This window comes from Phaethon aethereus, assembly GCF_964289735.1.
Source record: "Phaethon aethereus genome assembly, chromosome: 1".
In the NCBI taxonomy this organism is placed as follows: domain Eukaryota; kingdom Metazoa; phylum Chordata; class Aves; order Phaethontiformes; family Phaethontidae; genus Phaethon; species Phaethon aethereus.
Window position 1 is genome coordinate 175,194,518 of NC_138575.1, and position 25,104 is coordinate 175,219,621.

The 25,104-nt window shown below is 43.1% G+C and overlaps 1 protein-coding gene across 1 annotated transcript in view; it reads left to right on the forward strand.

Annotated features, from left to right (window-relative positions):
* Positions 1-341: 341 nt before the first annotated feature.
* The window catches only part of TBC1D4 (TBC1 domain family member 4), a gene marked incomplete at its 3' end in the record, with an annotated part of 111,382 nt that continues 86,619 nt past the window's right edge, over positions 342-25,104 (forward strand). The window contains exon 1 of the mRNA XM_082014256.1: positions 342-1,296. Within this exon, the coding sequence (XP_081870382.1) occupies positions 784-1,296 (513 nt within the window). The 5' untranslated portion in view covers positions 342-783. The remainder of the gene's footprint in view (positions 1,297-25,104) is intronic.

Sequence of the window (25,104 nt, forward strand, 5' to 3'; positions counted from 1 at the left end):
ATAGCGAGAGGAAAAAAAAACAAACCAACCCACCACTAGAAGCTCAAGCAGGAAAAAGAAACCTAGAAAACATTATTTTAAAATCCGTCTTAATTAAAACTCCGACTTGACGGTGACTCGACAGGGAAACGCAGCCTGTCGTACAGCCGTGGGAGCACCTCTTCCGTGCGTTTGTTTTTGTCCCGCGTGGGGGAGAGGCCGGCGGGGAGGCAGGGGTGGGGGCGGAGCCGCTGCTGCGGCGCCCCGGGCGGGGGGGGGCTCCGCCCCGGCGCCCCTTCGGCCGACCAGCATCAAAACCAGCCCGGAAAAAGCTTGGGAGCTTTGGCGAGCGGGGCGGCCCCGGCGGCTTCCACATCGCCCTCCCTCCGCCGCCCGGTGACCTTCCTCCCCTTGCGGACCTCCTCCTCCGTCTCCGCGGCCGGTCAGGTCGCGGGGTCGCAGGGAGAGGCCGGCACCCCGGCACCCCGGCACCCCGGCACCGGCAGCTCCCGGCGAAGCGCGGCGCGGAGGCCACGTTGTATTTTTGTTTGGGTCCCGGGGCGGCGCTTCTCCGCTCCTCCCCGGGGCGTTGAGGAGGAGGAAGAGGAGGGTGACCGGGCCGCCTTTCCTCTCCCGGCGGGCTGACCCCGCGCGGGTAGGCAGGGAGGCGGCGCGGCTCCGGGGACGTCCCTGGCGGGATGCGCGCTTAGCGGCGGCCCCGACCGAGCGCAGGCCCCGCCGGCTGCACCTGGCGCCGGGGGGAAGCGGCTGCGGAGCGCCGCGCCCTCCGCCCGGGGACCCGCCATGGAGCAGCAAGGGGAGGGCGAGCCGTTCTCCCACCCCCTGCAGCCGGAGCCGGAGGCCGAGCCGCAGCCGGCGCCGCCGGGGGAGAAGCGCTTCAGGCTGTGGTACGTGGGCTCGTCGTGCCTGGACAGGCGGACCACGCTGCCCATGCTGCCCTGGCTGATGGCCGAGATCCGCCGCCGCGGACAGCGGCAGGAGTCCGGCGGCGCCCTGGGCAGCGGGGTGCCGGCCCGCGAGGTGCTGCTGCTGCTGGGCTCGCCCACGCTGCGCTGCGTGCCCGCCGGCCCCGCCAGCCCCGGCCGCGCCGCCGGCCCCGGCCCCGCCGCCGGCCCCGGCCGCCCCGCCAGCCCCGCGCCCGCCGTCTTCATCTTCGAGCACAAGGCGCAGCACATCGCCCGCTTCATCCACAACAGCCACGACCTCACCTACTTCGCCTACCTGATCAAGGCGCAGCCCGACAACCCCGACTCCCCCATGGCCTGCCACGTCTTCCGGGCCACCGACCCCAACCAGGCGAGTGGCGGCGGGGGCGGAGGGAGGGGGCGCTGCCCGGGGTCCCCCCGCTTTGCTTCTCTCCTCCCCCACCCCCGCCTGAACGGGACCCCAGGCGGGGACCTCCGCAACCGCGAAGGGGGTCGATGTGGTCGGACGGGTCAGGGCAGCGCTTGCGGGGCGCTGCGGGACCGCACCCACCCACGCACCCACCCGCGGCGTGGGGAGCCTACTCCTGGCCGGCCGTGCCCGCTGAGCTCTCCCCGAAGCGGCCGTCCCGCCGCTGCACCGCGCCGAGCTGCTCGGGGTCCGCGGAAAGGGGAGTTGGGGGGGGCGGCACACAATCCCCCGTGGCCGTGGGGTGCTGTGCCAGCCCCTGCCCCGAGGGCATGGCGCACCCACCTGCCAGGCCGGCGGTACCAGCCTCTGCCAAACGCGGGTGCCAAAGTCAGGAAGATCCCCCTGACTTTCTGCCCCGTCCCCCTTCCATGGGGAGGCCTGGCGTCCTGCAGCAGCTCGATGGCAAGTGCGCAATTCGCTCTGTGAGCAGAACGCAGAATTTGCGTGAAACCGGCCTCAAGCGGCGGTGTAAGTGCTGGAAGGGAGCGGAGGGTTGTGCTTTGACGCAGACCCACGGCAGGGCGAGAGCCCGCGGTTGCGAGCAGTGGGCCCTGTTCTGCTCACGGGTCGGGCTAAGGCACATTCAGGGGTGCTTCAGGCAGCCCCAGGTTTGGGCGGAGGCAGGGCTGATGAAGTGCCAACTGGAAAAAAAGACCTAACAGCAAGACTCTGTTTTCCCAACTGTCTAACAGGCTTTGGTGCGCGCATTGAATGCGTGGCAGACGTCTTGCTCCTCCCTGTTCAGAGTATGTGAGCGATGGCAGTTTGAAGAGTAGGTTTGAGCGTTGATTTAGCATGGTGACGGCAAGAAAAAGGCTTTTCAGTGATGGTCCTATGGTTGAGTAAGTTAAGACCCCTTCCCCTCAGTTTTCACAGATGTGTATGGAGGAAAAACGTGTGCAGTTAGAAACACTGGATTTCTCTGAAACCACTTAGCTGACTTACTAGATCAGTTGCTTGGGTTTATTTTTTTAAGTGAAGAGGGTAGGAAGTATTGAGAAAACATCTGAAAAGTTTTTGTTATATTACTTTTTACTTGAGCCAACATACTGCCAGAGATTATAGCACGAGAGAGATGTGGATTGCATACGTAGCTGTGGCTTCAGCCATCATCAAAGATGGGACAGGCGGTATCCCAAGTGGAGGTACCTATCCTTAACTTGTTGGCAACTGCTGCCACCATTGCACTCTTGTCAGGAGAGACCACACAGGAAGAGCATGAAATGGAGGGGATTGTGTCTGGCAAGGGAGAAGCTAAAATGTCCTTTTCGGAGCCTGACCATATGGACTGAAGGGAACCAAGGTTCCTGCTGTTGGCAGAAGATGCTGAATCGAATTAATTTCTGGGGTAGGTACTGCCCCAGTAGGTAGGTACTGCACTGGTACCATGAGTTTGTAAGACAGTCTCATGCTGTAAGATAGCAGATCCCTATTACGCTTGTGAACATGCAAAATACTGTGTATATTTACATTTGGGAGGCTGTTTCTGACTAAACTTCTTATCCCTATGTCTTCCCTTCTTTCCTCGTGGAGGAAAATACCCTCATGTGCATGGAATTATATCAAATTCATACTATAGGTAAAGTCTTCCTGTTGAAGGAAGTTGTTAGTGTGAACAAGTTCCCTTTTATAAACTCCTTTATCTGTCAAGATTTCTTTTAAACCTTGTTATCATTCAATGAAGAATACATCCCTTGCACGAGGGCTACTCAGCATGTGATTTCCAGACAGAGAACGACAATAAGCGTAGTAGATGCACAGCCAGTGATGTGATTCACAAGTATCTAAAAGGCAGGTTTTTTTAAGGTACCGAAAGGAAAAGAAGGTGGAATTTCTTCCCCTCCTGAGTTTTGTTACCAATCATTGAGGCCTGGTTGGCTAAGCTTGTGCAGGTCTCTAGCTGTTGATCTGTGCTTAAGCCTAGTCCTGAGCAGATGAAATCAGCCTGCAGGTTGATAGTTCTGAAAATACTCTGTTGAAGCTCTTGTTTGTTATAAAGTAGATGCTGTTCTTGCAGGTTGATAGTTCTGAAAATACTCTGTTGAAGCTCTTGTTTGTTATAAAGTAGATGCTGTTCTTGCACGCTTTCAAGATCTTTGCGTACGTTCTCCTGTTTCATATTGGTTATGTGAGCTTCGTGGTGCATATTAGCTTAGAAAGTATTTTTCACAGCTGTTATTTTAAGACGACCTCATTTTCCATCTTAGGCCATAGTCACTGGTAGCCAGTGTAAGTTGGCACCACTACAGAGAGAGGTGATCCTGTCCTCTTCGAGCCTCGACCCCTCATTCCTTCCTCTTGGCTTTGTCCTCGTGGCAGCCACAACTGTTCGTGCAGCCGCACGGTGAACAGGATCAGGGAATTGACTGGCGTTAAACTTGCTTTTGGATTAATTCCAAACCACTTCCCTCGTTTGCTTCACTGTGCAATGCTAAGACCGTTTACGTCAATACAGGTGGGTTGGAGGCACGGGGTAGCAATGAGTGGCCAAGAAGGGGAAGGGTCAGATAGCCTTTCCAGAAGTTACACTGACTTCAGACTAGCCAGAGATGACCGCAAGGCCACGGTGTTATCCGTCTTGGCGGCGTATTAAGTTCAGCAGCACGCTAAGTCACTCCAGAATGAAGGAAGAGTACAGGAGTCATGTGGTCTTTGAGTTAGAAGACAGCTAGCTGTAATTTTAAATGGGGGATATAAGTTACGAAAGTGAGAGGATAACGATTGACTTCCAAGAGATCAGTGCTGGTGCAGTAATTAAAAAAAAAAACAAACCAACAATGTAGTTGAGAATGAAGATTTTGGCTTCAAGCCCATCGCTTTGTCCACCAGCGGTATTGCACGGTGTCTAGGATGCAAGTGTGCTCAGTGTGACCACGAAAGGGGCTGTTACTTGCAGAAAAAAAGCAATACTTTTTTGCCAGTTCTTGCAAATTTCTTTAGCAGATGACCAATAGAAAGCCAATGCAGTCTGTGCTCTGATAACACCGGGTGGAAAGGTAACACCTTTTAATGTTACTTGCTGTGACCCAAGCAAAATGAGAGAGTGAAGCGGTGCGAAACACCTTATGTTTTATTTGAAAGCCTGCAGGCTGTAGGCAGAGCTGAAAAGTAGGAGCCAGTGGGTTGACTCCTGTAAGTATTACTCCTTGGCGTAGTACTTTGGCACAGCGTCTCAAGCCCAGAGCTCAGCTGTCGGTACGGGGGTGAGTGCGAAGATGCTTTTATTAGGAGAGTCTTTTTCTTTTGCCCTTTGATACAAGGGGAGAGAAAACTTCCGGAGCCATCCGGCTGGTGAGGATGTGAACAGAAGTGTTTAACTTTCCCCTCAGAGTTATTGTGGTGTTTGCCACGTTCCTCCTAACTTTTCAAAGCGGCAGCCAGCTGAAGTGGATGAGGGTAGTTGTCTGTTTAGTGCTGGCTAGTAGCTTCTGAGTAGCAGCCAGAGACTTTTTAGTTTTGTATTGCTGCCATTTGAGAATTATCTAGGATGCGCGGAGTCTGTCTGTAGACATCAGATGACAGCATTATCTCATTTTATATTTGGCAGATTTTCTTCACAACCCCAGGAACAGATTTTTATTTTTTTTTAAATCAAAAGTTAGAGTTTACAAATATAGCAGGCATACCCTTCTCCCAGCCACCAAGAAAAGCCCTTGTGATTAGTGTTTTCAAGCTCAACTTCAACACGTTTTTACCATGAAATACTGATTTTATTTATTTATTCTATAAAGCAGATTTTAGTTGCTTGAAATGTATCAATACTGTTTGACAATTGCTTTGAGTTCCCTGTTCTCTGTGGGAGAGGCTTATGGTCTGGTCTCTTTCTGCACTTTTTTTTTTAATCATTATGCGTCTAGACTCCGTATTTTCTTCTTGAAACATGAATAAGGCTGTTTTGGGGGAATTTTTCTTTAACCTGAACTGGCATCCTAAATCTAATTATAGTGTAATTGATTCTTATTAGTGAAGACAGTTGTCTCCTCCAGCCAAGCAAGAACTTACTTGCTGCATTTTGTATTTCTTTTAGAAACCTTATAAGCAATGATCCAAATCTATTGTTAATGGGGTTTCAAAACGAATCCAAGGTGGCTGTGAAAGAAAAATGCTCTGGTGCACGGACCTTCAGTAGGGTTTAGCTCTTGTGTGCGTGGTCCGTAGCTGCGGTGTTCCACTGTAGCCCCGTGTGAGGAGGACTAGGCTGTCTCAAGGCGAAGCAGAAATAATGGACTGCTCTGTCATTGCTGCATGGGCTAAAAGTCAAAAAGGTTTGTCTGTTCCAAGAGTCTATTAATTATCTGTTAGATAAGGTATTTCTGTAAAGCAAGGCTGTAAGACAGTTTATTCTGAAAAACAAGGCATCAGTACAAAGTCTTTCGTTTTAGCTTTTCAAAGGACCCTTTTGTGCTGTAATAATATCACGTTCTGTAAGGCTTCCTATTGAAGAATGTAAGTTAGAAACATTTGAAGAAGAGAGTTAGTGAACTTTACATTCGTATTTGTTTTGTGCTTTGATTTTTATGGGACATAGGAGCATGAGCTGAATGTCAGCAAAGTCTTGGCGTATTAAGTACATATGTACGGCATTGTTGCAATTCATATTAAAATATTGCACGGGTTGAGTCATTTGATAAGCTGTGTTTTGAATAGGTCTAACAGAGATGATAAAAAAAGATAGGCTCTGGGTTTTGAAGGATTCTGCAGGAAATGGGAGAGATGCACAGTTTGGTTGCTAGACAGACTTGAGCGCACTTTGATTGCAGAGGACAGAGGTAACACTGTTTTCCATGAGAAAGATAGGCTGTCCCGGTTTTATCAAGAAAACAAGTCTTGGAGAGACCAAAAGAAAATTTTCTCTAAGTTTGTGTGGGTCAGAGTTTCATTCATGGGGTGAGAAACTGAAAAGCGATGGCTCCAAACGAAGCGGGGGTTCTAAAGGCTTGCAATGAATGCAGAATTGTTTGGTGAGCGGCCTCATTATCTCCAGCCTACATGGGCTATACAGCCTCAAATGAAAAATCTTGCACTCCCTTTTTTTATTTGTGGGGTTTTGTTTTTTGCTGGTTTTTTTGTTTGTTTCGTTTAAACACTATCTGACTTAAGCTCTCAACTTCCAGTTCCACGTTCCCAAATCTTAAGGTTTCATTTTTGTTAACGATAGATTTGTCACTTTTTTCAGAAAATGAGAGTGCTTCTCATTTTAGGCTTGTAAAGCTATCTTTAAGTTCCAGTTTTGAACATCTTGTCCACAATAATTTTCTGCCCAAATAGAAGAAATAATAAAACCATTAAAATTGTTAACTGTTTCTAAATGCTGATATGTAGCCTTTTTATCCCTGATTAATGTTTGGGAGAGGAAAGAGGTTTTAAATACTCTTATCGGCTGTGTTTGTAGAAAAAACTCATTTTTTCCTTTTGCAGTTTCTGAAAACCACACCATTATTTGGAGAGTAGAAGTGATATTACAGAGGCTTGTATTTTCAGAAATGCAAAACAAAATATAGAATGATAAATACGAAATGATGTAAGCTTACTGAGAGTGGCTATAGGCTATACAGTGACCAGATAATAAGGCTATTTTATTTAAAGAAAGGAGCTTGTATGCATCTGTGCCCACCAAATCAAGGCTCCTCCTATGATTACCTGTTTCTACATTGTTTTGTCCTGTTTTTCAAATGCAGGGGCAGTTCGTTTTAAAAATAATTAAATAGAAAACTTACTTCCAAAAGGTTTGGCTAGTTTATGTATGTCTTGGCAACAGGGAGAGTGATTTTTAGGGATGGGAAAAATCTCAGACTGAAGTGCTTGAAGGTAGTGTTTATAAAAGTGAATGCAAAAAAAGATTAAATTTGTAAACAGTCATTGCAGAACAGTAGCGTGACTGACTCCTGCCAGTCTCCGCTCTGTGCTAGAGCTTGGTATAGCATTTGATGTGCACAGCTCACCCTTCATTGCATCTCTTCCATCTGTCTTCCCCATTTACCTGGAACTCCCTGAGCGTCTTGAGCTTCTCCGAGGTGAAGTGCTGAACACCATGATGAATTTTGGGGGCTGATCACGGAGATTGCTGTCTAGGCTGCAGGTCATGCAGAATTTTCAGCAGCGTTGGCATGGTCCCCTCATGGCACCAGCTGTCCTCTGCCACCTGGTTTTGTTTCCTTTGTGGACTCAGATACTATTTGAAGTTCAGAGACAAGAAGAAAAGAATTTGTTTCCATGTGGCTTTTATCATTTGTCCCATATGTGAATTGTGGCATCATCTACCTTCACATTCTGCACTGTTTTGAGGCACTTTTAGAGAATACAAGGAGATGTCTGGGTAAAAAGACCAGACCTACTGGAAGTCTTGTATAGGTCATTAAATAATGCAGTGTTTGAAGGCAGCTGGAAAGCAAACTCAAGGCAGCAAAGTGAAGTGAATTAACTAATAAACAAGATCTGTGCTTTTCTGTTCTGTATAGACTGTAATATAGTATCTACCGCCATATGTTCTGACACAAATAGGTACATCAAGACCATATGCAATAACATGGGTTCCAAAATAAGTTAGATCATCACTAATGGCGGATAGTGTATGATCATGTCACGAACAGCTATATCTGCCCTGAAGAGGTCTTCAAGGTGTAAAAAGACAATACTGAATGTCAGATGGCAGGGTGAAAGCACAAAGTGTGGAAGTGGTTACCCCAGGGATGCATGAAGTATGTGACCTCCTGTTTATGTGATCTGTTTTGGGTACCGGAGAACATGCATTGGTTTTGGATATGCATATTTTCATCCATGAACATTTTTTTTTTTTTCTCCTCTTTCCAGGTGTATTAATTGGGTGACAACTGGTAGGTCAGTGAGGTGGGCAAAATAAATATACTTGGTGGCCCTGTAGATCTGGAAGTACGCTGGTAAGTCAGCCTCCTCTCGGCGTTGGGCAGAGGTCAGCCTGTTTGTGCTGTAGGGGATTAGTTTCGTAGTATATTTAGGGCCACAAGGAAAAGGACATAAAAAACCAAACAAGCAAACAAAAACACATGCATTCATGCCAAAGAGCTCACCGTAGCCCATACTAGAGTCTTAACTTTTATGTTTTAATGAAAGTTAACTATATGTCTTGAAAAATTCCGGTCAGTCTTCATTCTGAAGCGCAGTCGTGCTTTACCAGCACAAAAGCTACCGCCGGCTGGAGCCGCGCTCCCTCGCCTCCGCCTCTCCGCGGCGGCCGTACCGCTGAAAGGAGCAGCGTTAGGTCCCGCTGCGCGAAGCGAAGCCTGCTTAAAGCCACCCCTCTCCTAAGCGAAGTCGGCTGCTTAGTCCTCCTCCCTCCTTGCTGCAGGGAATCGGGACTTCCAGCAAGAAGTTAATTACTCGGTCCTCTCCCCGGGGAGGCGGGGAGGATGGTGCTGCGGGGACTTCTGCTGCTGCCCGAGCAGACCCGCTCGGGGGAGGGGGGGGCAAGGGAAAAAAAAAAAAAAAAAAAAAAAGAAGAAAACCATGGCAGCAGCAGAGCTTCTAGTTATCGTTTTGCCCTCCCAGGGTAAAATGTCGTGCGTGGACTTCAGCTGCAGTGCTTCAACACGGCTTTTCTTGTCCTTCTCTGTGGTTTTAGTTAAGTCAACTGAACAAAAATCTGAGACGTACTTCAAAGGCTGTCATACCATGAAGACTGTTCAGACAAGGGTAGATGGCATATAGTAAGTAGATGTATAAACATGTCTTACACATTTTATTTTTCTGTCCAGAGCCTCTGAAAGGTGTCAAACTATTAAACAGTTACCTAGATGCATTACAATTACCTTTAGCTTGGTTCATTTGTAAGAGAGGCAAAATATTTCAGTTGAACCACTGCAAGAAAGAAAAATGATTTTTTTTTTTTTTTTTAAATGGGCCTCCAATACCATTTAGAAACTCTGCTTAGTGCTTTGGAGGAGTTGTATCTACGAAACCATGTTTCCTGACTTTATAAGTTAGTTGTAACAGTGAGCTGTCTTTATCTCTGCTAAAATCTGGTTGCTTTCTCACAGAATCCATAATTTCCTTTTTTATTGTTTTCTCTCTTCAGAATTAGATAGGCTTTTCAAAATGACCTTTTCGGGAATACTTTGAAGGTTTTTCTTGTTCTGCATCTGTGGAATCACTGAAGTAGGATTTTGCAGTGTTTGGCACGTGGCACTTCTGTGAAGGATTAAATTAGTTTAAAATGCAAACATGAGAGAGATCCTTGTTCAAAGCCTGTGTGAAAGAATTGTAGAAGCTATTAGATAGGATAAAACCAATACCATAGAAGTGTGGCTTTTTTCCGACTCCACCATTTCTGGCTCTGTGGTTTTCTCCTCTCCCTTACAACTTTATTTAAAGTGTATTTCAGTCATGCAGCTCACTTTTGCACGTTGATAAACTTTAACAAGCAGCTTGCTCCATTAAAATGGCTGGGGTTATGTTTTATTTCATTGCTCCTCTTGGCAAGAACATGTAGATCTGCACAGTGCTGTTTAGAGAGCCTTGATGCATTGAGAAACATGTGGGAAGTCAGAATATTATCCTCCGGGGCATAGCAATGACTGCCTTCCAGACTGTTCATGATTTTGTTTTTCCTAGCAAGATTAATAAATATTTATTTTTTAGGATGCTGATGTTAAATATATTTCATGTGCTCTGTGATGCCCATATGGGTTTCCTGTTATGTTCATAAAAAAAAAAAAAAAAAGAAAAGCAATGTCCCAGGAACCTTGGGAGTAGTCAGTGGTCTGTGGGTTCTTGAGTATTTCTGAACCAGAATAAATATTTAGTAACAGAGCAATGAAGGAGCAGGACATGCAATGCTAACTCATTGAAATGTATTTTTATATGCCTTGTAGTTTGTTTTTTGCTTTGGCTTGATTATTCCTGACAACTTGATCTCAAGTTACAGTAGGATTTCTACATAAAAATAGAAGTAGGGTAGTACATATTTAACAGAGCCATATTTGCCGGAGAGGAGCCAGTTGCTTTCTTTAGGACCGTTCAGCTGTAAGTGTAGAACCAAAGCAGCACAGGAGCTCGAGCTAAACCCCGCGTTGAAAGCTGACGTATGAGCTTCAGGTTGATGTCCACAGTGGGCTGCAGTACACACGCAAAACTCGGCGATTCCTGCCTGCCCCAGCTCGGTCATAGCGTGCAAAATTACGGTTTTGGTAGTCCAAGGCCAAAAAATTCATTCCTGCTAGTGTGAAGATTAGAAAGAGAAGGGACTGTATGTATGACCTGCTGCCATAGTTGGCAGTGGAAATAAATACCAGGCTGCCCTCAGTGTCATGGTACTTCAGTGGCAATCTAACCAGTTTAGGAAACAAATTGCCCAACAAGCTATTGTAACTATACTTTAAAAACAAAACCAAACCATAATTTAAGATGCTGAGATGTTGCTCTAATGTGCAAATCCCATAGCATCTAATAGGAGAGCTTTCTGTGGAAAATACTGCTCTTCCTGTAACATTTGGTTTAGGCTTGTATACAAGACTTTTTTTTTTTTTTTAATGGAGAAAGATTTTAAGCAAGTATTCCATTTGTAGAAAATACTTCTGGCCTGACTTTGTGGTCATACTCAGTGAGAGTCCCGTAATTTTCTCTGCAACCTTGAGCAGTACAAAACAGTTTGTAAAGAGGATCCACTTTTTTTATAAACCGACTACATTATAAATAGAGGCAAGATGCTGGCTCTTCATCAGCAGCACTCTTTTGGGCGAACCTTGCCAAAAGAGAAAATCAAGTGGGCCTTTCAGTAGGAGCAGCCCATCATACTTTTATCTGAATTATTCATGAAGAAACACACCCAGATTATCCATGGCATACGTGTGCATGTATTCAGATTTAGCCTTGAGGAAATTTGCTGACCTAAACATGGAAGCAGAGTGGGAGAAAGGCAACGTGATTAAAGCCAGCTCCGAAGGAGTGGGTTTACATGCTGGCACTGTGCCTCGGATTCCCTATCCTGCTTAGTGCTAGGGAGAACTAAAAATAATATCTGCAGTTTAGTGGGGTGGCATGAAGCTTACAAAATGAATACATTTCCTTCATAGTGACCTTCTGTCTGCAAAATCACCACAAAAGAAGGGAATGTAAAAAAATTCTATAGAGCACATCAGTTGATCTGTATAAATGCTGCTTTTTTTTTTTCCCCCCTCCTTTGCTTAATATGCAGGTTGTCTTTAAAATAAAAACAAATACAGCATCACAGTTGGGAGTGGAGAAATGTGGAGACCAGTCCAGACTGCTAGATTAATGAGCATGGTGTTTCTTTATGTAACCAAGTATTTTATCTCTGTATGTTCACCCACTGTTCTGCACTTCATCCGTTTTACTTAATGTCATATACTTGCTAGCTGTTGTTATTGCATGGGAATTTGAAAGGGAACTTTCTGTGTTTGGTGAAAGTTATAGGTTAAAACTTCAGCCGTCCTTTTTAACGATACCATCAATAGTAAGCTAAACAGAAGCTTAGCTGTAGAGCCATTTTATTTCTTACCTGAGTCTCAGTTTTTCAGATTTGACAGGCTGCTTGATACACTTCTGCTCTGAGTTCTCACATGACCACCAGGAAAAGGTCAGATTTTGAGAAGGTGACTAATACTTGATTTCTCCAGCACAACAGAGTGGATGCTTCAGCTGAATACTGTCACTTCTGGAAGTGTCAGCCTCAGGCAAGCCAGGGATGTGTAGGTATAGGTTGCCATTTATTACCTATCGGGTTATAAACTGGAATATCACAATCTTTCCTATTGTCCTAAACTTGGAAGTTTCATTCTGATACTTCTCTTCAACATGGCAGTGCTAATTCATTCACTGCCAGCCCAGCCTGTAATATTGGATGTTTTTTAGCTAGTTAGTCCTACTGTTAGACTTTGCAATTGTACTGTTAGATTTTATACACATAGTCTACCACCACCCGAAGAACTCCCAGAGTTCCGCTGGCTTTGACGCTCATTTTGCAGATTTTAAAATTCTTGCTGTAACTCTGTGTAACTCAACACACCCTTCGGAGTCCCACAGAACGTTGCCATCCTTGTAGGAACACAGCACCCAGCTCGTGCATGCACACGCAGCCAGGTACGTAATACTTAATGCCTAATAAGATAAAAACAGACGGGTGAAATGGCCAACTCCGCTATATATTTTAGCCTTTTACATAATGATTTGAGGCATGCTCACATCTATATCATGCTTTTGAGTGAGATTACTGATTTCAAGTCATCCCAGGTAGGATGTAAGATTTAAACTTAGGATCACCTGAGTTTATTTATAGAAAGTTCAAGCTTTATTTTTGTGTGGTAGTTGTCTTTCCATCAGTCATTTAAGTCTGTTACCTATGTAACATATAGAAAATACTTCCTTTCAACCCAGTTTGTTGGGAATCAAGGGCAGGCTTCGTGGCGTCCTGTTAGAGAGGGCAATTAATTCACTTGAGCGTCCTGCTGCCACGTGGGCTCCCCGGCCGTGTTAGAGGGAGCAGCGTACATAAATTGTAATGGATCACTTCTCCTGGAATGGTTGTTACGTACCCACAAGAGCCCCGCGTGAAACTATGCAGGGTCTGCTTCACGCTTTCATCCCGGGCTTAATTGCGTTGGGTTGGTTTCAGGGGACCGTTCAGTCAACAACTTCAGGCTCTGCCCAGAGAGCCCTGCTCTTAAATAGGAACCAAGTCACACAAGTCGTTCTGCCCAGGATTGCACAGTGTTTTCCTGCGAGGCCACCAGCTGCTAGAAGGTCGCACTACTTTACTGGTCTCTAGCATATTTTGGTTTTTATACCGCTTTACGTATCATCCTATCATCAAATGTAGCAGCCTCTTACTCTTACTGTGTCATAAAAATAATAGTCTTGAAGTTTTCTTGTTGCTGCTAGTACTGTTCTTATTAAAATGTCAAAATATCTTTCAGCTCAGTAGAATAAGCAGGTGGATAAGGATGTGACAGGCTTCTCATTCACATTCAGTGCGTCGTGCTACTGTCCCTCGGGGCCCTGCATAGACCAAAGAAAACATAACAGTTTTTATTGGCACATAGATTTGCTGGCTTTGTTTGCTGTACATCCCGGGAGCGTTCACCCTGGGGAACGCCTTTCTTAAAGGGATGTTTTCTCTAGTTGATGCCTGCAGGTGAGCACGGTGAAGTCAGGGTTAGGAGCCGTGACAGGAAGGTGATGAAGAATCTGGTACAGAAATCAGAGCTGTCCACAAAACAGTAAAGAACACAGATCACTGCGAGATCCCTTACTGCTTGTCAACAGATGCATTAGTTTTCACGCTTGCAGGCTTTTCCAGTCTTTTTTACCATATGTGTATAGAAGGCTACTGCTTATTATTTTCTCATGTCATGTCTCTTCCTCTTCTGCTTTTCTCAGCTCCTTGAAATTATCCCAATACAGGATTATAATCTATTTTCTGCAGCTGTCTGTACTGCGTGCAGTACTGTTAACTGTGAAAAGTCACGATTCTGGCCACAGGAAAAAAAAAAAGAAGATAGTAATCCCTTTCCCTCCACTGCTTTCCACAAGCCCAGTGGCCCCAAATTAAAACTTTAAAAAAAAAAAGCCATTCACTCTTTTGATACCATGTTGCGAGGAGCTGAGCTTTTCAAATACAGCTACCAGGATTGTAAAAAAATTTAACTTCATTCCTCCGTATATTGCTAGTTCCAAGTTTCACATTTTAGAAATATCGCCAAGACTAGCTCCTATCTCTTCTTTTTTTTTTTTTTTTTTCCTCCCCATTAACTTTTTTTTTGGGGAGAAACGTATGTTTTGGTAACAGTTTTTTATTGAATAAAAACTTGAACAGAAAACTTTATGTAAGAATAAGGATGCATGAGGATCATTTAGATTTTAATAGAGGTATTCTAGTTTTTCACTTGTTCAAAGTTCCTTTGCATTTAAAGTTTGTTTTCGTCTTCACACCCTTTTTTAAAACACATGACCTGGCACATGTTTGTTTTTAAGTCAGGACTGCAGATGGCCAATGAGAAGTGAAAGTTAGATTCTATGGTGATCAAGGCAGTCGTATCATGTTTCGGAAAGAAGGTATGAGTAAAAAAAAAAAAAAAAGCCCAAAAACCCCTCACAAACAAAAAAACCTCCGAAACCCTAAAACCCTGCTGCGGAGGGGAAGGATGCTGTGCTGTATGGTAAAAGGCTGTAATATTAGCAAAGTAACTCCTGGGGCATGGCATGAACAGCTGAGTCATTTATAGCTGGTGCTGAGACAAATTGCTGCTGAAGGATGCTTGTCGCTGCATGGCTGCCGCTACGGCCGGTAGATTGCCTGGTTAAGAGCAAAGTAAACCTGAGGTCGGTAAGGGCTGCCCTGGAAAAAGTACACTTCAGATAAGCCTACGTTCATCTCTGGAACATTTAATTGGTTCAGCAGCATTTTCTAGGGCCTGAGGTTTTCAATTGTGCGAACATATTCATGACATTGACATAATCGCCAATTTCTAGTTTATTCTTCTGCATGAATCTACTAGAAAAAATAGCAGAGGACATTAACTCTTTTGGTAGGCTGGAAATAAATTTATCTAACTAGACTAGATACAGGCTTTTAAAGAGGAGTAAATTTAAAAGAAAGTACTGATTGTGTGTGGGTTATTTTACTTTATGTGCAGAATGCTTATTAGGACAATAGAAAAGATTAGATATTTTCAGGAATAGGTTGAGTCAGTAGCAATGTTTAATAGTCCAGGTTAACAAAAATGCCTCTTTCAAGTCTTTGGGGAGCTCTAATGCTTGTGTGAGGAGGGAGCTCCAGCTTTTCTGTGAAGGATGATTTTGTCTCCGTAAAATTGCCCTGCAGCTTCTACCATTATTATATTTTCTTAAGCATAAGTGGCTTTCACTTTCCTGTTTCAGATTCTGAATATTTAACCTTTATATACGAGAATTGCATCTTCTGCTGTGTACCGCAAGAATTCCCCAACGCAATGGTGTAAAGCAGAAACATCCATGGTTCGCAGAAAACAATACACAGGAACATCTAGACCTTGTAAAGTAATTTTGGTGTGATCAAGCGTGACTGAATTTTCTAGCTGGCTCTGCAGTTTCATATAAAGGAATCTGCAAATACATGCTACCGATGGCTGCTTTGAACGAGTCCTGTTTTAACAAACGTCGACCTCCTGTTTGTGGGACTGATCGTCTTAAAATGTCCAGCTTGCTTTATATGGTGTAAATAGTTCCTTTCCTGTAAGCCAAAGATCTAGATCGCTTGCTAAGAACATGCGGCAGGAATCATATATAACTTCTAATAAAGTACCTTACTTCGGGTTATTTCCCAGCTTGCAAACAACCTTTCTGTTTGACCTTGCAGTCATGCTGTCTCATGGTGAGCTGCAGTTCCTGGTTGAACTCGGGACACAATTGCCCAGTGTTAAAGCTGGGCTGGCTCAAAGATGCCAGTTGTTGCACGGAACTGTATTATTCTGCTAAAATCTATATACTTTTAGAAGTGATGATTCTTCTCAAGCTTATTTCTAAGGGCACAGGTCTTCAGGTGTTCTTGGAGGTCTAGCTGACTTTCAGGGAGTTGGCTCACGTGTATGAAATTTCCAGAAATTGGCTGCAAGCTCAAAATTTCGCTAAGAAGATTAATCTGAAGAGCACCATAGTTAGGTCTTGTTTCCACATGAAAACTCTTCATAAATTTTCATTTTTACCAAGACCTTTGTAAATGTTCTTTCACTTATTTGCTATCTGTTTTGAAATGTGTTTTAATAGGAATGTATCTAGGATGTCACCTGTCCTCTTCCAGCAGACATGCTTCGCTTTGCTATGAACTATTGCCCTAATTGTGGCTGGAATAGAATTAATTTTCTTCCTAGTAGCTTGTATAGTGCCATGTTTTGGATTTAGGAGGAGAATAATGCTGATAACACAGTGATGTTTTAGTTGTTGCTTAGCAGTGCTTACACTAAGTCAAGGACTTTCCAGCTTCTCGTGCTGCCCTGCCAGCGAGAAGGCTGGGGGTGCACAGGAAGCTGGGAGGGGGCACAACTAGGACAGCTGACCCAAACTGGCTATTCCATACCATATGATGTCGTGCTGAACAATAAAACTGGGGGGACTTGGCCAGGGGGTGGCACACACTGCTTGGGGACTGGCTGGGCATCAGTCAGCAGGTGGAGAGCAATTGCATTGTGGATCACTTGTTTTGTATATTCTTTTATCATTATTATTAGTTTCCCTTCCTTCTCTGTCATATTAAATTGTCTTTATCTCAACCCACAAGTTTTCCATTTTTTTTCTGATTCTTTCCCCCATCTGACTGGGGCGGGAGTGAGTGACCGGCTCTGTGGTGTAGGCAGCCGGCTGGGTTGAAGCACAACAGGTATCAACTTTAAATAATTGCAGAATATTCTAAGAACAACTTGATTTGCCACAAATTCAAGAAGCTGCTTACTGGATCTTTCTTCCAAATAGTTTTTTTTTTTAGTAAATCACCATTTTATGTGAGAACTTGATGCTTTGGGATATGTTGGATCTGTTGGAAAAAGTAGTTTTATCAGAAGTATGCCATAGACACTAACAGTGAGGGTATCACCTTTCACAAAGCTCCTTTTTTGATTGCAAGACCCCCTGTAGATGGCAGAAGGTACAAAAAGTCTGTAGAAAATAACCTGGCAACAATTTCTTGTATACTTATTATTTTTTCCAAATATTACAAACATTTTGTATTATACATTGATGTACTTGTTAACTGCTTCAAAGGGTTTTCTAAGCTACTTATTACTGTTGCACCTGCATGTTTTACAAAAGCATTATTAAATTTATTTTTGCATTTGTGAGAGAAGGGAAGAGATGTCTAAATTTGTTGGGGGGGTGGAAATCCCAGGAAGGGATTTTTGAACTGACTAGAAGTAGACAATATTTATTTTATGAATGTTCAATTTAGGGTGTTTAGCAACTGTCTTGTCAAAGTAGTTGGTATAGTTAGACCTCATACCAGCTTCTGTTCCAGCTGTAACTTCCCAGACTTCCAGCTCATCAGACTCAAGGACCTTAAGTCATTCACTCAGACACCAAGATGTGCACAAAGCATTGGGACACAAAAGCAAAGTTTAGGCACTCTGCCTGGCACCACGGGAGACCACAGTGGTAGAAGGAGACTGGCAATCTCCTTTACTACAGTTTATCTTCAGTAACTACAAAGTCTTCTTCTCTGCTTTCTGTTCCTCAGGCCACGTACATCAAACTTTCTTACACGTGGAGCAAGTAGACGGTCTTCCACTACAGTCCTGGTTCTTTCTGCAATCTTGTCCATTTTTTATGTGAATGAGCTGGGGGTCTTGCAGTGAAAAAAAGCATCAATCTTCAACCACTGATCACGATTATAACATGTATATGTGAAGTCCAGAACAGATGCACTTTTGTTGACTTTGTAAACTGGGTGGTTACGCAGTGTTTTTGCATGCATCACCAACCTTTCAGAAAAAAGCAAATTGGAAAAAACCCCCCAGAGCTTCATAAAAGAAAAAGCTGATACCTACAAAAATTGTGAAAAAAAAAAAAACCAAAAATCATCACTATATCCACTGCAAATTTCTGTCCCTTTTGAGCTAATTGGGTGACTGATGACAGTTGAAGACTCTCATCCCCCATTGCTAACAACAAAAAAAACTCCCGATGTTAATTTTTCACAGACATATATTGAGAGAAAACATTTCAGATGCTGGAGGGAGAATTATAGTGTGTACCAAATTCTGCATTCTGCTTGCAACTTATCTTTTCCTAGTCCCGTGCCTTTGCCATCGCAGCTCCTTCCCAGTGTTCAGGCGGCTGCCGCTGTGCTCGTTTGCAGTCGATGTGACTCTTAACTTCTGGGGTCGTCTTCTGAGCTGTGTGGTTTTGTCAGTCTTTTTGTATTGGCAGTCTCTGGTCCGACACAGGTCCTCATCAGTCCCTCTTGCTTGCTTCTACCTCATTCCTTCTGTTATGTATTTGGCCATTGTGACTCTTTCAGCTCTTCTTGAAGTTCTCTTTCTTCTCTCAACCCTCTCTGGTCCCCATCTTTCCTTCTTTCCTCTCACTAGCTTGTTATCTAAACACAGTCTTTCCTTCCCACTCCCGAATTTGTGGACTCGAGCATATTGCTGATCCACCATGAGCTGTATTTGCAGGCAGAAGGTTGGATGAAAGTACTTTCAAGGTCTGGTTAGTATCCAGGGAATCTGACCACTTACATTTATTTATTACCAAACACCTGTTAGCCGACATTTTGCAGACATTTATAATTTGGATAGATTTTGATGAAGGCAAGAATTGCAAATTATACACAAAGACCAAACCAAAGAGTTTGCGTGTCCAAATGCCTTGGAATAGTTGCTTGTGGTGGTTGGGTTTTTTTGGGGGGGGGTTTGGGGTTTTTTTTGGTTTTTTGTTTTGTTTTTTTTTTTAAAGAAGCCAAAACCCAAGGAAAAGTGTATTTCTTTCTTGGCAGTGACAAATATTTTGAAGATGTCAGTCTACAAAGCTTGGCAAAGTTGTAATCTAAAACCAGAGCCTTGTAGCATGAATTACTGGCTCACCATAGCAGCCTTTCATTCCAGGATATATGAAATTTTTATTTTAAAACTGTTGATTGGGGAAAAACAATCCAAGCTGGTGCTCTTCCATAGAGGAATGGACATTATTTTAAATTGTTGAATGTGTCACTGAGTTTTTCCTTACAGATCTTCTGGGCTAAGGTTGTGGAGGGGTGTCTCTTTCTGTAAAACACTTTCAGCTCAGAAGTGATGAGAACTTTATCAAAAATGTGGGGGAAAAAAAATGAAACTGAATGTCTTATGAATTAATTTAGTCTCAGACATGTGTAAATGAGCAATTACATATGTTAAAAACGCATTCAGATTTTACATGGTGAATGTTTCTATTTTGTGCTTCAGGTTATAATACAAAAGACAACATTTTGAAAGGTATTAGGAAAAATTAAAGCCCTACTAGTTCTTGTTATTACCTTGAAGTTTAGACACAGATTTCCACCTCTAACACCAAACTTGTGCTAATACTCATTAGTAAAGGGACCTGACTGGTGCTTACAAGTCTATATTATAGAATAACAAATCAGTATTTGAATTTCTGCTGATCAGTAAAATCAATTGAAAGCTTGACTCCTTCACAGAAGAATATCCATCCCACAGATGCAGGTTAAAGAGGGTCAGAATTTCAGGTCATTCTAAAATACAAATGTTAAACTCCAGAAGGAGTTGAAGAGAGAAGATGGGGAACTTGCCTTTCTGGCAACCCTGCTTTTTTTTTTTCCACTTAAAAGGCAATTTTTTACTGCTGAAATCCACAGAGGCCTTTTGTATTTTGAAAATACAAAACATAACAAATTACTCTTCAATGCAGTGGAGAGGGGGCATTTTTGTTTGAACTCACCAGGGCATCGGACCTTCGTGACCTAACAGCCGCCGAGTTGGTGGGCAGCTTTTCTGCAAGCAGCACAGCTCCACTGCTGCTGAAACCTGCCTGTTCAGAAGTGTTATTTCCATTCATGTTTTACAAGAATGTTGTGTTTTCTGATGTGTTTTAAGCACCGGAGCACTGTAGTTTCCCTCCAGATGGACTGACAAACCAGCAAGAGGGACTAGAGAGGAACCTTAGACTTTGGGTGTAGGACAGGCTCTAAAAATGGAGATTTCTTTTTGAGATCATCTTCAGGAAGGATGGAAGATGGTGATGCTGTTATCCGATCCTTTTCCCACTGTTGTCCTTATTTTTGAACAAACACCAGCATCTTCCTGGCACAGCAGTGTTAAGGTTATGAAGAAGTAAACCTCAGCAGACCTGCTGCTCATCCGTTGTACCTTAAGAGTAGACAGTAAAGGCAGAATAGTGGGACTATATGTCGTATGCAGTCTGGAGAGCTGGTGAAACCATGTGTGCGAGGTCCAGTGCTGAGCCTGCTTCTGAAACAAGAGAGCCCTGAAGAGATGCTTTTCAGGTCAGAGTAAAACTAGGAGATAATTGCACAGCTTAACCATAAGCATTTTGAGCCAGGAGCGTGACATACGTTCCCCTGATATTATGAGAAAGGTCGATGAAAATACAGTCTATTTCCATAATATTTCAAAACAGCAAAACTGGTAAATTAGAGATGCTAGGAAATACTGGAGTTAATGAATCCCCTACACAGTTCAGTAAAAGTAATTTCATTTTAAAGAGAAAGGCCTTCCAATAGCATGAAAAGTAATTTCACATCCTAAATGAATTCAGTCATGCCTCTGTAATAAAGAGTGCATTACCCTTTTTATTACCATCTATGGCAACTGTTCTTAGCTACGTTTGAGTTTGAGGCATGAAGGTTAGACCGGTCTGTGCCTAGTTGAAAGTGACTGATCCCATTTTTGAGAAGATATTTCCTAATAAATACATCTGTTTATCAAATGGAGTTTCAGAAGGGAAATGATTACTCATTTACTGAATTTAAATATAAAGGGCAGCTTTTTATAGCCTAGCTTTTAGTACTTGCTCTGAATATACAGCAGCTACTTTTTAGAATATGTTAACATGTATTAAGGGCAGATATGACTCTGAGAGAAAAGGACTGTCAGCTATTAAAAGATCTCCATTTATCTAAAACTAAATGTACAATTCCCTGATACCACTTTGAGACAGATAGTGAATATTTTGAAAGTTTTTTTAATAATTTCTTCAGATTTCTTCATGTTTTCAGTGATTGTAGCACCAAGATGACCTGTAAAGGCAGGGGTAGTCTGTCTGTACACACTTCAGTTTCCCTTAGAAGTTTACAGCTATATTTATTGATAATGGCTGCTTGGTCTCTTTTCACTTTCATCATAGAGTAGACAAACTAACAGTTTTTAATCGCTGTCAGGTATTTCTGAATTTGAAACAATCAGTTCGGAGGGGCTGAATTTGAGGCAGAAGCAAATTTGGTGCCCTGTATTCATTCAGTATTCAAATTTGTTTAATAGGTTTAAAATAAACAGATTGTATTTTTAAGCTAAGATGCAAAGATCAAAATTCTTTGCCTGCTATGGGCTGAGACAAATGGGCCTAACACAACCCAAGGTCTGTTAAAATGTATAGCACCTTAAATGGACAATATTGTGGACCTTATACCTTATTTTAGAATTAGGCTTTACAGAACCAGCTGATTTTACTTGATGGCTGTTGTTAACATGCTTTTTCTTTCAAATGGAGTTTATTACATGCCTTTATAGGTCCAGCTGAACTACACTTGAAAATAGTTTAAAAAAATCTAACATAACTAGATGCAAACAGACAAAAAATTCAGAAATAAGTTGGAATTTAACTCTCTCGCAGAGAGTGCATCATGGAGTCTGACTTCTTTTTGACATAACGCTGCAAAGAGTGAGCACGGTATTAAAAAAACAAAACAAAATACAGACTCAGTGGAGGATGGTCCTTCAGTCTTCCTAACTTTTGAAGAAGGTCGGAGTTGTGCTGCAGAGCATATCCCTTTATGTCAAGATGGCATTCAGTCCTGCATCCAATGCGCTATATCCTCACCCTTTCATCAAGAGTCTTGCCATCAACCAGCAACAAAAATTATCATGGGTCTCATTTCTGGATTTTTTCATTTATATACATATATATATACACACACACACACGCCCCCACTGTGGTATATGGAGAGAAGACATTTCATTCATTAAGACTCCTTGAAAATGATGGGGATTTTTTGCAACTGTTAATGAGACGATGAGGTTTAGAAACCTTTGGAACAGACTATGTGATGGGAGCAGTTGAGTGCTCAACAGTTACTTACCAGCACGGCGCTTGAACCACGACTGCAACAGGAAGGAAGTTTCCATGGGAGATTGCCTCACGTATCCAGCAGAACACCAGTCTACTTCAGGTGCTCAGTGCAAGTTTTATACACCTTTAATGTACGTTGAGCAAAATTGCTCTGTTTTGCACAAATAAGCTGAACAAATTGTGCTGTTCTAGTTTTCAAATCAAAGGGGGGTGACAGATTTGTCTTTACACGGAGAAATCCATAGGGATGGATGGATGATGTCAGAAAATAAGCCAGGTTCTTAGTTGGTACGTGTAATATGGGAGACCAGGAATGTTTTTCAGCTCATGTTTCTGCTTTCCTCTGTCCACGGCACAAGGAGTTCACACCACCTCCTACATTTCATGAGCCGTAGAGCCCCCAGAGCAGGAGGACAGCTATGCTGCACCCCAGAAAACACCTCAGTCTGAAGACCAATTCTCCCTCATTGTTCAAAGGGCATCATGGAACAAACCCACCTCGGAGACTTAACACCACCGTATCAGAGCCGTTTGTTGCACGCTACGGAAGAGGGTCAGAACGTGTCTTTGGAAACTGGGCATAGCGAAATAAATCCCTTTTCCTCAAAAATTGGAATTGCTTTCTTATCAGAAGATTTTTTTTCTTCTGCTTTCTGCCTGTTTTTGAAAGCAGATGTTTGGCAACCGGCAGCTCCCAGATTCCCAGTTGTGGAAAGGTCCAAGCTACATCCCGTATCTGTTGTTCAGCTGGAGCTGACGCTGGTCCCCTAAGCGCTGGCCCTGTCCTCTGAGCAATGAGTCACAATATGAGAATTCCTAACATGCGTTTCCTTAGGCCATCACTCATACGTTACAACTGACTTTAAGAAAAAGTTGCATATATTCTCACTTTACAGTGGTTCAAGGTTGACCATGTAGCACCTTCTGCTTTAGGGTTCCTAATCTGAATATAGTAATTTAAACCTTTATTGGGAACACCAAATTCCTTCTGTGGAACATAACCTCCAGGCACCATAGACAAGTATTGTGTTATGCAAGAGTTATTTCTAATGTATTAAAGATTAACATCTATGTAGAAAGTTAATCAGAAATAAACATCCTGTGCTGGTAAGGTAAAAATCGCTCTCCATTTAATAATCACCCCTATTTTTAAGAGTTCCCAAATTAGATCTAAAATTTGGTATTTAGCCAGGCATTGGTCCATGGAGTAGTCAGAGAGGAATATAATATTTTTTTAAGAATGATGGTGTTTACAGTGTGTCGTGGTTTAGCCCCAGCCGGCAACTAAGCACCACACAGCCGCTCGCTCACTCTCCCTCCCACAGTGGGACGGGGGAGAGAATTAGGAAAAACCTCGTGGGTTGAGATAAACACGGTTTAATAGGACAGAAAGAAAGAAGGGAACAACAATGATAATACCAACAAAGGAATGTACAAGAACAAGTGATGCCCAATACAGCAATTGCTCACCACCCCGTGATCGACAGCCTGTCCCCAAGCAGCGATTTCCGCCCCCCGGCCAACTCCAGTTTATGTACTGGGCATGACGTCGTATGGTAGGGAATATCTCTTTGGCCAGTCTGGGTCAGCTGTCCCGGCTGTGTCCCCTCCCAGCTCCCCGTGCACCCCCAGCCTGCTCGCTGGCAGGCCAGCACAAGAAGCTGGACTGTCCTTGACTGCTCAGCAACAACCCAAAACATCAGCACATTATCAACAGTTTCTCATCCCAAATCCAAAACACAGTCTCACACTAGCTTCTGTGAAGAAAACCAGCTCTATCCTGGCTGAAACCAGGACACAGTGACTGACCTTTTTTCTTTGAATTTTCATTTTCATCACTAAATAAGAAAGGTAAATATGTTCCTTCACTTTTTCATTGTTGCACTTTTAGTTATAAGAACAGGTAATCATTCAGGCTGATGAAAATATTGGTTAATCTCAAAAATACTAAGTTAATTGAACTTGCAAATATTTATTAAAGGAAACATAAATTTGCCTCAGATCTACTTGTTAAAAAACACTCTTACTAATGGTGTTAGTTTTGAAGTCAATGCTTTAAAGTATGAGCTGTGCACTCCTGGTTTTTTAGTGCATGTAGCATACTTTATTTTAGGTTAAACATTTATTTTAAGCTGAAGCAGGGGTTTAGATACAGGCACAGATGTCTCACTGTGATAGTAACTGTAGTGCTAAAGGTCTAGAATAAAAAAAACCAACATAAAATTACATGTGCAGAATAGTTTGTTTTACAAGTAACATGTCAAAAAAGATTGCATTGCTGCTTGGACTGTGAAAATTTCAAGAACATTTTTTTGAAAATTAAAAAAGGTTAAATGCGGAAAGGTTGGACTGAGAAAAAAAAAGTAACATATTCCTAAGGGTGAATTGGGACACCCAATCACTAGGGAGAAAAGAACCCAAAATCTAAGGAAGCACTGACCGTAATAAATGTTCTTTGACATCTGTAGCTGAGAAACAAAGTCATTATTCAGTTTTGGAACATTAATTTGCATTTTACAGTTCCAGCTAATTGGGGTTCCTAGTTGAAGTTTACATTTGAAATGATGTAGGAGAGGAGTAAGAATGCGAGTGAAGGGTTTTCTCTACATACGACTTGAAAGCATGATCATAAGATTTCCAAATACATTTGCGAGTGTCAAAGCGCTGCGATTCCACATAGTTCGTCACCAAAAGAAAAAGGTCACATATTATCAGGGAGAGCATGATGCAAGGCAGCTCAAGCCTGCTGGACCTCTCTTTAGCTGCATCTTAGCATCTGGCAGCTCAGAAGTTGTCGGTAGGCTTATTTCTGGAGTTTGCGCAAGCTCTCAGCATCTTTGCTTTACGACTAGCCATTACAAGTTCTCTCATAGTCAAAATAAGCTTTTAACTCTCAGAAGTGGAATAGGAGGTTGTCCTTTGCACTCCTGAGGTTTCTTGATACAGATG